Raw genomic sequence first — 15,817 nt, 5'->3', positions numbered from 1 at the left:
TTTGGGATGATTCGTTGTGTATTCAGGTATTCCACATATACAGGGCACATCATGTTGATTGTGGACATTTAATCCGCTGCTCCTGAGGCTGCTGGGAGAGATTTCCCTTTCTCTTCTTTATTTGCACAGCTCCCGGGGTTCAGCTTTGGATTTGGCCCTGCCTCTGTGTGTAGGTAGGCGGAGGGCATCTGTTCTTCGCTCAGACAGGACGGGGTTAAAGGAGCCGCTGATTCGGGGGGCGGGGCTCTGGCTCACTCAGGCCGCACGGATGCGAGGCGAGCCTGCAGCGGCAGAGGCCGGCGTGACGTTGCACCAGCCTGAGGCGCGCCGTGCGCTCTCCCGGGGAAGTTGTCCCTGGATCCCAGGACCCTGGCAGTGGTGGACTGCACAGGCTCCTGGGAGGGGAGGTGTGGAGAGTCACCTGTGCTCACACACAGGCTTCTTGGTGGCGGCAGCAGCAGCCTTAGCCTCTCATGCCTGTCTCTGGGGTCCGCGCTGATAGCCGCGGCTCCTTTAAGCAGCGCTCTTAATCCCCTCTTCTCGCGCACCAGGAAACAAAGAGGGAAGAAAAAGTCTCTTGCCTCTTCGGCAGCTCCAGACTTTTCCCCGGACTCCCTCCCGGCTAGCCGTGGTGCACTAACCCCTTCAGGCTGTGTTCACGCTGCCAACCCCAGTCCTCTCTCTGCGCTCCGACCGAAGCCCGAGCCTCAGCTCCCAGCCCCGCCCGCCCCGGCGGGTGAGCAGACAAGCCTCTCGGGCTGGTGAGTGTCGGTCGGCACCGATCCTCTGTGCGGGAATCTCTCCACTTTGCCCTCCGCACCCCTGTGGCTGTGCTCTCCTCAGCAGCTCTGAAGCTTCCCCCCTCCGCCACCCGCAGTCTCCGCCTGGGAAGGGCCTTCCTAGTGTGTGGAAACCTTTCCTCCTTCACGGCTCCCTCCCACTGGTGCAGGTCCCATCCCTATCCCTTTGTCTCTGTTTTTCCTTTTTTCTTTTGCCCTACCCAGATATGTGGGGAGTTTCTTACCTTTTGGGGGGTCTGAGGTCTTCTTCCAGCATTCAGTAGGTGTTCTGTAGGAGTTGTTCCACATGTAGATGTATTTCTGATGTATTTGTGGGGAGGAAGGTGATCTCCGTGTCTTACTCGTCCGCCATCTTGAAGGTCTCCTGGAGAAATGAACTTTATACTCATTTCATTTAGAAAGAAAATCTGGATATTTCTATCAATAGATATCAATATTATAGATGAAACAAGACACATTATTTTCAACAATGATAAATGGCAAACACTTACCTAAAGCTTGCCAGATGCCATATCCTCTGATCTAAGAGATTTTATATGTAATTCATTAAATCTTGACAACCTATGAAGAAGTTGCTAAAATTATACCCACTTTATAAATGAGCAAACTGAGATTCACCCAGGTGTTGAGAAGTGGAGCCAGGTTTGAACACAGGCATATGGCTGCAAAGTTTGTACTCTTAGCCCCTGTGATATAAAGGTAACACATAAACATTATGGAAAGTAAGAATAGTAAAGGGAAAAGGCACCCATAATCCTTACATAACTATTGTAAATTGTATGGTCTCTGTCTATTCTACATCATGATTTTGTATCATTATTATAGTACATATTCTGAACTTGGGTTTCATCAGTTAACATATTAAAACTATTTTTCAGTGTTTTTGTATAATTATTACAATTTGGTTTACATCTTCATATTTTTCAATCCTATGGATGAAATAATTCACTTAACTGCTCTATTATTGGACATCAGGCTGCATCCAGTATTTTCCTATTGTATGTGTATATAAACCTACTTCAACGTCTTCATGAATGCAGTTTTTACCATGCTTCTAATGATTTCCTTAGGAAATATATCCAGATGTGGAATTATTGAGTAATTAAGAGTGAGTTCTATAATCTACTTTTAAAAAAATAATCTAAAATGTTTCTAATTTTTCTCCAATCACCGTGTTACTAGGTTGTTAATCCTTAAAATCAGTGATAAACTAAATCCCACCTTTTAAATTCTCCCTTGCCATAGGTTATTGTCAAATACCCAACAGCCATATGGAGCTAACAGATTAGAAGTTCCAGTTTGTACCCTTATTAAAAATCACTAATCTTATTTTTTTTGAATCTGGCAATAATGTCATCAAGTTACTTTATTTGTCACATAGAATATTTTACAGAAGAACACAATTTCTACCAGCACAACAGAGTCCTTTTGTTTTGCCAAGGAAGGCTGAAACTCATGATTTTTATCATTTCAAGTAGATTCTGTGGAGAGGTTTCCTAGCCACAGCTGGATCAAGCAAAGCCACTATGGAACTATACCCATTTTAATTGCATTTGTTCTGCCCTAAAAGCTGAAAAGCTAAAGCTCCAGAAAGCTAGGCATTTTAACTACTTCTTTTTAATGTACTGAATTATTGAACCAACATATAATCACAGAATAAATATCTTTTTGCTCTGGGTCTGGTATATCACAAAATTATAGAGAAGACAATTTTAGAACTGGAAAAGAACTTAGAAATATTCATTTTGTCCAACTCCTTATTTTATAGATGAAGAAAATGAGGCTCAATAAGTTTAAAGTGAGCTTTTTAAGATTTACACAGAGAATTAATGGCAAAGTGAGCCTAGAACTGGGTCTCCTCACTCCTATTTCCCCTCTATGACTATTTTTGCAATTTGAGAAATGGTACAATGAAGTCCAGAAAGACTAAATCCAGGAAAATGAAGGACCTTTAATCCTAGGAATCAGGCCCCATTTATATCAAGAATATATGATATTAAACAAAAATTTCAGTAAAGGAGAAAAGGTAGGCTAACAAACGTGTTGATGTGTCCTGGTCATCATATGGCCAAGATGATATGGCCATGATGCTAATTTAGGTCACAGAATATATGGTGAGGATGACCTAGTATACAGTTAGTGATAATTGGTCTTTCTCAAATATGTAAGATAGAGCCTATGATTAAACTGTTTTTAAGTAATATTTTCTTCTCAAAAGAACAATTCATTAATGTAGGCAAAGTCTGAATCTAAGTTTTTTGGTTTTGTTTTTTTTTTTTTTTTTTGCAGTACACGGGCCTCTCACTGTTGTGGCCTCTCCCGTTACGGAGCACAGGCTCCAGATGTGCAGGCTCAGTGGCCATGGCTCACGGGCCCAGCTGCTCCGTGGCATGTGGGATCTTCCCAGACCGGGGCACGAACCCGTGTCCCCTGCATCGGCAGGCGGACTCTCAACCACTGCGCAACCAGGGAAGCCCTGAATCTAAGTTTTTAATTACTAAAATTAGATGACATTATCAGAGGTGAAGACCTGTCTGAAAGTGTAGAGAGGCTGTACCATCACTATAATACAGTTTAACTGAGTGTAGCCCACGGACCAATAACATCAGCTTCACCTGGGAACTTGTTAAAAACACAAAAATCAGCCCCACCTAGACCTATCTGCAAGTAGAGCCAAAGAATTCATACTTTAACAAGCTCTCCAGGTGATTCCCATGCATGCTAAAGTTTAAGAAGCATTGTTCTAATAGCATCATCTGCAACCTTTTGCACATGGGGATGATGTAGGAACCTTTAAAAACACTTATGCCTGCGCTTCCCTGGTGGCGCAGTGGTTGAGAGTCCGCCTGCCGATGTAGGGAACACGGGTTCGTGCCCCGGTCCGGGAAAATCCCACATGCCGCAGAGCGGCTGGGCCTGTGAGCCATGGCCACTGAGCCTGCGCGTCCGGAGCCTGTGCTCCTCAACGGGAGAAGCCACAACAGTAAGAGGCCCGCATACCGCAAAAAAAAAAATAAAATAAAGAAACTTATGCCCGAGTCCCATCCTAGATTCATATTTAATTAGTCTGGGGTGTAGGCTGGGTATTATCATGGTTGAGAATCAACACTCCAATAATTTATTTGGAGCGTTTGTGTTGGTTCTTTTTTATAAAATTATTGAAAATAGACCTCAGCCAACCCAGCTCCTCCAAAGTTTAGAACAGGGGTCTGCAAAGTGAGTGGATACAAATGACCATTGGAAGATAGGTATAAAATATTAGAACCTCCATTTTAATTTATTTTAAATTTCAATGCTTTAACATCTATTTTGCCTATGTTTATCATCTCTGTAAGATTTTAATATAGTGACACACTTGTAAAATTTATAAATATAAATATAAATAAGAGGATGCATGCTAAATAGCTTTAGTTATCAAAGTTCATGATATAGAATGATGGTTTTCAAACTTGAGGGTGCACAAAAACTACCTAGAGAGCTTGTCAAAATACAGATAAATTCAATTATCCCAGATGATTCTTATGGAAATGCTCCATAGACTACTCTTTAAGAAACATTCATTTAAAGCCAGACTTTGTTTTTCAGTTAGAGCAAAAATGGAGAGAGTTATTTGGAAAGGCAGAACACCCATTCAGGGCCTCAAAGGATGGTAGGACCTCAGTGGGATCATCATGTTTAAAGGCATGAACCTCAGTTCTGAAGGATATCAGCACACTCAAAGGGAATAGTTTCCTGGGGCCAACCCTGGTTACAAAGACAGCTGTGTAACCAGGAATATCAATGAATGGATTGACAATTAGAAATATAACTCTTAGGCAGACTACAGTGGTTCTTACTGGTTGCATTATAGTCCTGCAGAAAACCAATAGAATGAAAAATTCTAAGTATAAATTTGCCTCTGTAGCCTAGAATCAGAATAAGGAGAAATAATCATAATGTGAAGTTTTAATAATTGCTGCCTTCAAAATATGATAGGTGAGGGAGAGGCTCTGCGTTGTGGAGTGGCGCTGCTTGTGCGGGTGGCAAACTGCAGGCTGCTGGCGCCGCGGCTGAGGAGAACGGCGAGTGGGTTCGGCATTTCCCGTTGGGGTCTCCGCAACGATGAGTGCTGCCAGAGAGTCCCATCCACACGGGGTGAAGCGTTCAGCCTCCCCAGACGACGATCTTGGATCTAGCAATTGGGAGGCAGCAGACTTAGGTAATGAAGAAAGAAAACAAAAGTTCTTGAGACTTATGGGTGCAGGAAAGAAAGAACATACTGGTCGTCTTGTTATAGGAGATCACAAATCCACATCTCACTTCCGAACAGGGGAAGAAGACAAGAAAATTAATGAAGAACTGGAGTCTCAATATCAACAAAGTATGGACAGTAAATTATCAGGAAGATATCGACGACATTGTGGACTTGGCTTCAGTGAGGTAGACGATCATGATGGAGAAGGTGATGTGGCTGGAGATGATGATGATGATGATGATTCACCTGATCCTGAAAGTCCAGATGACTCTGAAAGTGATTCAGAGTCAGAGAAAGAAGAATCTGCTGAAGAACTCCAAGCTACTGAGCACCCTGATGAAGTGGAGGATCCCAAAAACAAAAAAGATGCAAAAAGCAACTATAAGATGATGTTTGTTAAATCCAGTGGCTCATAACTCCCAAACACTTAGTCTTTGTATTAAAAGTAAGCCTTATTGTTATAATGCACAGTGGAGGACTGCTTATAGAGAACAGACCTTTGTATTATAATTTTTAAAAAGGCCCTTTTAAATAATTACAAAGAGTGTTTGCTTTCAGATGCCATGGGTTACACTTTTATGGGCATGACTATAACCATTTTTGTAAACAGTAAGAGTTGTATAAAATAAGAAATAAATACAATACTCAACTTCCTTTCATGTTAGCATCATCAAACTTCTAATACTACCTTTTTACCCCTTCAAATACAGTTACGGGGGAAACTATTTTTTGTGTGGTAGCTGTTTATCTTTTTTTGTTCCTTCATGTTTCTCTTATAAAAGTTTATCTGGTACTGTGATGTGTTCATAAAAATATTCTCTTATTATACTCTCTTACAGTAGAACTATTCAACATGGATATTTCTGCTGCCAGTAACAATCTAAGTTAATGCTGGCAAAAGATGAGGTACTTCGTTTACTCTTGCTGAATCAGCTCTACTCTTTTGGACCAAAGCAACATGAGAGCAAATACTTCTCACACCGGTTAGGATGGAGTTGCAGTTGTCATATATTTGGAATGTTATGATCCCAAGCAGTCTTTACATAATTTGAATGACACTGTATGTTAGATTTTTGATAAAATTGGCCAATTTTTACAGAAGAAATTTTTTCTCTGAACATTTGGTCCTATCTATTTAGGAATATGTAAAACTGGACTTTTTTTTTTAAGGTAATATGTGACCAAAGTTAATTTTCTTCCTAACACCTAAATAAAGAGAAAGCAGTTTCTCATACGTGGTTGTGATACCTTTATCCTCATTATCTGAAAATGAGGAATAGGCTTATTGAACAAAAAGCTGAAACAAGAAATTCTCTTCATTTTATCCCAGTGCTGTTATCCTGATTATCTAATTACAAAAAGGAGTATTGTTGTATGATTTTATCGCCACTTCTGTTGGAGTAAGATCTGACTGTTATTATGTGGTTAGTTTGTACAGCAGATTAACACAAACTGCATTATGGGCTAGTCAATGATCTTTGAGTAACTGGGTTCAAAATCTTAATGTTTAAGTGACATGTTCAAAGGCTTTGAGTTAAACCTTTTTGTTTGCTGAACTGTTACACATCTAGATACTTAAGTATGTGTTTAATGTGTTGGATTTTTTTTTTTAATTCCTGTGTCGTTTTGAAGTTTAGAATGTTCAAGGAATGTAGCAAATAGAACAAGTGATTTCTGGAAACAAACAAACAAAAAAAATATGATAGGTGATATACTGCCAAGAAGAGGGGAAGAATTAGACCAAATATAAATATAAATGATATAAAAGCAACAATTAAAAGATAGAGATTGTCAAATTATACATAAACAAAACCAACTATATGCTTCCTACAGGAAACACACTTACAAATAAGAAAAAGACATAATAAGATGTACATATTAATACTAATCAAAAGAAAGCTGGAGTTGGATGGTGTTGGAACACTAGATTGCTATAAGCAAAAAAATGAACCTTCGTCTTTATCATACATCATATACATATAACTCAAAATGGATTATAGATGTAAACATAATGGATAAAATTTTTAAACTTCCAAAATAAAATATAGAAAACAAATCTTCGTGACCTGGAAGTAGGAAAAGATTTGATAGAATATAAAAAGTATGAAATGTTTTTTTAAATGATAACTTATATCATTAAATTAAATATTTTTCCTCTTCAAGAAGTATCATTAAGATGAAAAGGCAAACCACAGACATGGAGAAAATATTTGCAAAACCTGTATCTGATAAAGAGTTTGCATTCTGAATATAGAGAGAATATTTAAAAGTTAATAACTGAAAGACATACGACACGCTCTTTAAAAGAGGAAAAGATTTAAAAGGAAATTTCACCACATAAATACATTATAAGATGCTTAACATCACTAGTCATTAGGGAAATGTGATGAGAACCACAGCTAGATATAGAACACACAGTACAATAGCTGAAATTTAAAAGATTGACAATACCAAGTACTATGGGCAAAGATGTGCAGCAACTGAAATTCTCACATATCACTGGTTAGAAGGAAAAAATAGTGCAACAACTTTGGAAAACAGTCCAGCAATTTCACATAAAATTAAATACATATTACATGAAAAGTAAAAGTAAAAGTCCCACTCCTAGGTTTTCCCCCCCTGCCAAAAAAAAAAAAAACAAAACCATACATCTATATCAAGGCTTGTCATAGACAATCATACCAGCTTTATTCATAGTAGCTACACACTGGAAACAACCCAAATTGGTCAAATAGTGATGGAAAAGCAAATAGTGCCATATCCATAGAATGGATTACCACCCAGATGTGAAAAGAAAGAAATTACTTACGTAGGCAACAGCATGGATTAATCTGAAAAGCATTTAGAATGCTAAATGAAAGGAAGGAGACATAAAAAACTGTTTGATTCAATTAATCAGAAATCATGAAATAATCGAATTGATGAAATTATCGAATTCATGAAATTCTAGAAAATGACAAAACAATAATGACAAAAAATATATCATTGATGGACAGGAGCTGAGGCTAGGGACTTGACTGTAAGAGGTATAGAGGAACTTGTTGAGGTGATGAAAATGTTTTATACCTTGATCTGGTGGTGGTGGGCGGTTCCACAATAGTATACATTTATCAAAGCTCAATAAATGGTATGATAGAATGGGTGAATTTTATCACATGTAGATTATACTTCAGTGCAGCTTAAAAGAAAAAAAACTGAAAAAAAATAGTTGGCATGAGACTCACCATTTCATATATGCCTTTCTTCTGGCCATAAAGATTGGGCTGTACCTGTTATCTGAGACAATCAAATGAATATTGGTCCTTTGCCTTTTGTAGCCCTCTTTTTTATAGTTATTTAACCAGTCAGATGTAAGTCTGGAGCTGCTTCTAGTCATCTCGCCACTATGATGAGGAGCCAGCCTGAGAAGGAAGCCATATTCTATGATTTCACATTTAATCCTAATAACCACACTAAGAGATAGGTATTATTACCCTACTTTATAAATAGGAAAACTGAGGGTTAGAAAGACTCACTTCCCCAAATTCAAAAATATAGCAGATAGCCAAGCAAGTGGCCTGGGTCTATATGATGCCAAATTTCATGCTCATAACTATCATCCAAGAAAAAAAAAGAATACAACAAAAATCTGTAATTTTAGATTTTTCCATATACCATTGAAAAACAAGACATTGTGGTAGCCAGAACAATATCTGTATTCTCAATATATCTAATTAAAATGAAAAATTTGAAATCGCATGACACTTATTCTAAAACCATAGTATACATTGACACAAATTGCTGTTGTTATTGGTCATATATGCATATTTACTAAGCTTTAAAAAATCATTTAAATGCATCAATAAGAATACAGATTGAGACAAAACTACAGTGAGGTGTCACCTCACACCAATTAGAATGGGCATCATCAGAAAATCTACAAACAACAAATGCTGGAGGGGGTGTGGAGAAAAGGGAACCCTCTTGCACTGTTGTTGGGAATGTAAAGTGATACAGCCACTATGGAGAACTGTATGGAGGTTCCTTAAAAAACTCAAAATAGAACTACCATATGACCCAGCAATCCCACTACTCGGCATATACCCTGAGAAAAACCATAATTCAAAAAGACACATGCACCCCAATGTTCATTGCAGCTCTATTTACAATAGTCAGTTCATGGAAGCAACCTAAATGCCCATTGACAGATGAATGGATAAAGAAGATGTGATACATATATACAATGGAATATTACTCAGCCATAAAAAGGAATGAAATTGGGTCATTTGTAGAGACGTGGATGGACCTAGAGACTGTCATACAGAGTGAAGTAAGTCAGAAAGAAAAAAACAAATATCATATATTAATGTATATATGTGGAACCTAGAAAAATGGTACAGATGAACCAGTTTGCAAGCCAGAAATAGGGACACAGATGTAGAGAACAAACGTATGGACACCAAGGGGGGAAAGCATCGGGGGGAGGGGGTGGTGGTGGGATGAATTGGGAGATTGGGACTGATATGTATACACTAATATGTATAGAATAGATAACTAATAAGAACCTGCTGTACAAAAAATTAATTAATTAAATTAAATTTTAAAAAAGAATACAGATTGAGAAAATAATTGCAATAGAAATAAAAACAAATCAGGAAAACAGATTATTTTGTTTCAAACAAGACTCTCCTATACACAAACTAGCACACGCACACACACACACACACACACACACAATCATTTGAAATGCCCTATGTGGATTGTGACATGAAAAACTGGAAAAACAGAATACTCATTAGGTATGTTGAGGGAGAAAAGGACCACAGTGTGTTGTATTAAACTAGGACAGCTGACTGGGTTAGTTTACTGCTATTTTCTGAGCAGCATAATGATTTGAATGTCTTTGTTATACAAAGGAAAATGCTTTAAGTTTAGCTGTACTGTGGCCATTATGCAAATATGATCCCTCTGTGTCTAGCCTAGTCTGGTTTGCAAAATTAGATATGCCCAGCCATGTTTCAGAAGCTCACTAAATCATTCTACAATAAATACAAACCCAGAATAACTGAGAGAGAAAAGCTAGCAAAAATCTATTGTCTGAAACTGAGAAAGCAAAATATCCAACGTAGAAATACATTTTCTTTAAGAGAATGGCAACACTGAAAATAATTACAAGCAAAAGACAATGTTTACTTAGAATACAATATGTGGGTTTATTCGTGGACATCTCTGACCTAAAGAAACAAAACCATTATGTTCCCAAAACAAAGAGCTTTTGTTCTTTCACATTTAGGATATTAGTACCTTCTATTAGAAATTCCTTATTTCAGATTGTAAAAGAATTTGCACTTGCCAAAGTCACCCATCTTTGATATATTCAATAAAGTATCACATTTTATGCATACCCAAATAGTAAGAAGAGCTATCATTTCCTGAGCACATGGCATGTTCCTGAGATTATTCTAAATGCTGTATTAATTCAAGTAATCCTCATGATTTACCTTATGAGTTAAATCGTGTTATTATCCTTGTTTCACAGATGAAGAAACTGAAGCCAGAGAGGTTAAGTCGTCAAGGGTCATACAGCTGTCAGATGCTAGAGGCAGTATTTGAGCCCAGGAAGCCTGATTATAGACTGGTCTGCCCACGTTACCACTACTCCGAGCTAACTCTTCCATAGGTGTGATTGTGTGTGTGTGTGTGTGTGCACACGCATGCACACATGTGCACGTGCACATGTGTGATTCTGTGTCTTATGGATGTGTGGGGGGTATTTTGCCATTTCAAAAATTTTTACATAAAATTTATCATCTTAACTATTTTCAGGTGCATAGTTCAGTGGCATTAACTACATATCCATTGTTGTTCAACCATCACCACCATCCATCTCCAGAAATCTTTTCATCTTGTGAAGCTGAAATTCTGCAACCACTAAATAATAGCTCTTCATTCTTTTCCCTTCCACCAGACCCTGGCAACCACCATCCTACTATTTCTGTCTATGAATCTGACTACTGTAGGTAGCTCATAGAAGTGGAATGGTACAGCACTGTCCTTTTGTGGCTGGCTTATTTCACTTAGCATAATATCCTCAAGTTTCATCCATGTTGTAGCATGTGTCAGAACTCCCTTTATTTTTGAGGCTGAATAATATTCTATTGCTTATCTACTCAGCCATTGATGAACACTTGGGTTTCTTCCACCTTTTAGTGGAAGTGCATAGTGGAATAGTGTTGCTATGAACATGAGTGCACAGATATCTCTGAGCTTCTGTTTTTAGTTCTCTTGTATATATACCCAGAAGTGGAACTGCTGAATCATATGGCAGTTCTAGTTTTAATTTTTTGAGGAACCACCACATTGTTTTCTACAGGAGCTGCACCATTTTACATTCCCAACAACAGTGCACAATGGTTCCAGTTTCTCCACATCCTTGCCAACACTTGTTATTTTCTGGTTTTTTAACAGCAGTCATCTAATGGGTGTGAAGTAGGGTATGTGTTTTAAGTTCTTGGAAGTTTCTAGATTCTGCATTTCGAGTTATGACATACACTGAAGAGGACTTTATCTTGCTTTGAACATTTGCCATGACGATGTCCTTTGCTAAGAAAGAGATAATAGGCATAAGACACCATAAGTTGTACCAGATGGCCCTTCAGGCATGTGATCTCATGCCTTACGTACGTAATCCTGCTCTTCTGGCCACAGCTGATTGGACCAAAGAATGGCACCTGAGTCACAGGTGAACCAGGTTTTTTGATGCAAAAGAGGTGTTCACAAAGGGCATCAAACCATATCTCCTCTTGCAGTTTCCGTCCTACAGTCTGTCTTCACAGGATTAAACTCACAAAGTTTGAGTTTCACAGGGTCAGTTGGTCCTTAATGGCAGGAGAAGGAGAAGTAATAGAAATAGAGATGGAGTATCTGAGACACCACAGTGGTGGAAGATTTACAGGCACCAGCTCTTGAAATCTGACCAAGAATCAGGTCACAAGAACTCTAGTGATTTTGCGTTTGCTTCGACATCTTTTGCCCATAAACACTGTGACCGTTGATACCCTGAGCATGCCTCTCTTCACTGCAACCTGAAAATGTCCAGCATGGAGGTTTTAAACAAAGACATAAAAGTATTAATTAAAACCAAAAAATGTTCTGAGTTTTAAAAGGTCATTATTGATTTTTAAGTAACTTAAAAAACAACAATATAATTTTAATGAGGTCCTTCTGCTTTATATAATTGTGTTCCTGTTTGGTGTTGCTCTGATGCACATCTCAAGATTTCTCTTTTACGTACCTAGGAAAATCAGAAAGAAGTTGTAGGTACAAAGTAACTGAGAAGAAAATGAAAGCAGGATACATATTTCTGAATTAGAAAGAGCAAAAAGCAAACAGATAATTTCCAAAATGAATAATCCATGAACAGCAGCCACCATATACTTTCCCTGATTAAAAAATGATCAAGAAAAGCATTTTCTTATATTCAATTCTAAGTTCCAACTTTCAAAATGTGATTTCAATAAGTCAAATTTTAAACTGAAAAACTATCTTGAGATACCAATAGCAAAGGGGGAAACAATTTGCTGTAACCATGTTTTAAATAGTGTGCATAAAAGTTAAAAAAAGAGACACTTTCCCCTAACTCAGAAGTTTTCTCCTGCTGGCACACTTGTGTAACCAGTTGCTGTAGCACCACCCTCCTAGCTAACTCACTCCATTAAAATAAGGGCACAAATATGCCATTTAAATGTGCCCCTCTCATCTGCTAATATAACAACAACAGCAGTAAACAACAACAAGTTCTGCACCAGTGGCTTATCTAGTGGCAAAATGAGGGGAGATCCAAGAGGTTAAGCTACACTGACATTTAAATACACAATGAAAATATTGAGCTATTGGGATGAATAGGAACACACCCATGCTGGCAACCAGAAATTTCAGACTACAGCTATTTTTCTTAGCAGAGGTAGTCTATGTCTCCTCCGGTGAAGTCTGTGAGCCAGATTGACAAAGTATATACCACCTTTTGATCCCAATGGGGGATTAAGCTACACCACGAAGAAGCCACAAACTCCTTTCCCAACAAGGCTACGAAAGTAAAAAGTGTTGAACCTTAACAGGCTCAGTTTGTTCAAATAATTTATGGTTGTGGGGAAAGAGAAGTGGGACTAAACATTGATATACATGGCAACTAACTATGATGCCATTCTGGTTCTAACAGTTCCTTTTTCATTAAGGAATCAGTAATAATATCAACAACCATTTGTTGAGTGATTATTGTACCAGCCACTTTGTATGCACTATCTAATTTAATATCCGCAGCAATCCTATGAGGTAGCAACTGTGTTCTGCCTTTAACACAGGAAGTTCAGATATTTGGCCCAAAGCACAAACCTAGTAAGTGACAGAATAGGTATTTAAAACCCATCTTACCAGACACCAAAACCCATATTTTTCTATGGTATTATTACACTACCTGTCCTAGTAGGTACTAAATACATAGTAGTCAATAAAGAATTTAACAAAAATCTGTTGAGTAAAGGATGCCAAAAGCTCCAGTCACAAAATGTTACATGTTCTATGAAAGATGCAATGTGTCTTTCTATAGGACTTTGATTCCTGGCTTGATGTGTGCAAACAAGAATTTTAGAGGCAAATGAATTCTGTCGCTATTACTTAGCACATATTATTTTGTTTTCAGCATAGAGCAATTTCTTTACCTCTCTGTCTTACTTTCTCTCCAATAAACTGTTTATTCCCATGTCTAGACCCCAGAACTCCTTTCTTGGACAGTAATAACCTCTTTGCTGCCAGTCTGTTAACACCATGGCCAAAGCTATTTTCCATGCCTGCCACTCTCACGTTGTACTTTAATAAGAAAACCCCAAGGTTTTCCATGGCTCTACTAATTACGTTAATGGGGACTATTCCCTTCAGGAGCTCACTCCATCCTACCTGTCTGTTCCCTCTGCTGCTATAATCCAGCTGTGTTATCTATTCTGTATTACAGAGGGTGGGGTACACGCTCCATCCTAGACAAGCTTTGCTCCCTTCCAGTCCTCTTCATGCCAATGATTCATACAAACGGCTCCAAGTCATATCTGCAGCATGGGTTGCCAAAGAAGAAATGCAACATTGCCAAAAGGCTTCTTTTGCCTTTTATAAAGTCCTTAGAACAAATCTACTTCACTGTTTACCCAAGGGAATCATTCTTTACAATATTATTGAACTTGGCAATCAGATGGAGGCTGAGAGGCCATTCCAAATGGATTTGCTGAATCAGCTTCTCTTCTGAGGCAGACAAGTGATGCCACATTCTAGCAAGAAGAGCATTCCAGTCAAAACAGAAGCTGGCCTTTAGTTTGCCCCACTCACTCTATTATCAGCATCCTTCCTTGTTTTCAAGTCTATACTACTTCAAAGAGAATGAGCTCTAATTGAGGATTGAGACATTGTACTCCTCTGAGCCAGGCAATGTTCTTTTCTATTCACAGCCACTCCTCAGTCAAACTGCAGTGGATTTGTTCATTTATTCTTATGTGACTGCCAATGAGACAGCCAGGGAAGCAACCTCAGCTACACCCAGCAGTTCACCATTGGAATCACATCACGACAGGCGTTAGGACACTTGCACTATCTCTCATGCTCTTTTTTCTGGGATCGCAACCTGTGAAGCCACTATAAACCAGAACTGCCAGTGTCCATATTTGTCACCTTGTAGAAAGGACTTGCCTAAAAAGGAACACAAAGTAGAGCCAAGAGGAGAGAGCCCTGTCAATATCATGTGAGCTCTTGGATTCAACCATGCCTGAAGACAGAATTGCTATCCCTTGGGCTTTCTAGTGATGCAAGCTAATAACTTCCAATGCTTTTTAGCTTAAGCAAGGTTAGCTGGAATATTTTTGTCACTTGCAAATGCATGAGCTCTAAATAGTAAACAGTGTGTAGCTGAGAGGAAAGATGACTGCATAAGGTGTATTTCCCAATAGGAAACAGATGGTACTCTCAAATTGGAAAATTTTAGAGGATTTCTTAAAACGAAGATTCTATTTACAAAGGTGTAGGTAGGATGGATCGGAACACGAGGGTTGTGTGTTAACTCAGAGTTGGGTAGAACAGTACTGTAATCACCCACAGGCCTAAAAGGACAAGGGAGGGACTAGTTACCAGATCATGAAAGGGGAGAATCATGTAGAAATAGTTACCTTGAAATAAATAGTGATGTTGAGTCAAGAGACACAGCTAGTTTAAAGTGAACTCACAAGAAAAGAGCCATGGGAATCAACACATTGACCTCACTCTAGTTCTGATCTGCCTGTGGTTCCTACTGGCCTTACTCAGCTGAATGTTGGAGAAGCTTGTGACATAACCACACTAATCAGTCTCCCTGGGCAGAGATGGAAATTCAGAAGGGGAAAAGTTGATCTGCAGTTTCATATGAGAGATATTCAGCACAGCCTATGTGCTTTGTCCCTCACCACTCATTCTTGTCCTTCATTAGTTGAAAAATACATATTCTTATCTCAGGAGACACATGAAGTGCCATCAGCTGTTGTACTATCATGGAGTGATAATAACTCCATCATACTGTCTTTCAGGGTCACCACTGAGTGTGATTGTTTTGCAAAGTCCGTCCTTCTTCAGCTGGTGCCAGCAAAGCATGGAGATCTATCCATAAATCAGGTCCATGCTTTTGCTTCCACAATTAACTAGTCATTTTGAACTCTCCATGAAGCCATAGATGTGAATGAGGGAAAGATGGCAAAGCAGTAGAAGCAGGTACAATACTGAGTCTGAGCTTCTGCAG

General features: G+C 38.7%; 2 protein-coding genes across 2 annotated transcripts in view; one reads left to right on the top strand and one right to left on the bottom strand.

Annotated features, from left to right (window-relative positions):
- Positions 1-15,817, bottom strand: part of DAPP1 (dual adaptor of phosphotyrosine and 3-phosphoinositides 1) — a 505,976-nt gene that overhangs the window by 74,833 nt on the left and 415,326 nt on the right. The window lies entirely within an intron of this gene.
- Positions 4,786-5,759, top strand: LOC308612426 (small acidic protein). The gene has a single exon (XM_081224901.1). It carries the CDS (start codon positions 4,902-4,904, stop codon positions 5,448-5,450), a length of 549 nt encoding a protein of 182 aa, XP_081081027.1. The 5' UTR covers positions 4,786-4,901; the 3' UTR covers positions 5,451-5,759.

Source organism: Mesoplodon bidens (assembly GCF_964165515.1).
Source record: "Mesoplodon bidens genome assembly, chromosome: 1".
Lineage (NCBI taxonomy): Eukaryota > Metazoa > Chordata > Mammalia > Artiodactyla > Ziphiidae > Mesoplodon > Mesoplodon bidens.
The sequence above is the reverse complement of the archived record's forward strand: the minus strand, read 5'-3'. Positions and strand labels throughout refer to the sequence as shown.

Bases quoted from the DNA above. Each gene is read 5' to 3' on its own strand.
- LOC308612426 (XM_081224901.1), top strand. From the start codon at position 4,902: ATGAGTGCTGCCAGAGAGTCCCATCCACACGGGGTGAAGCGTTCAGCC.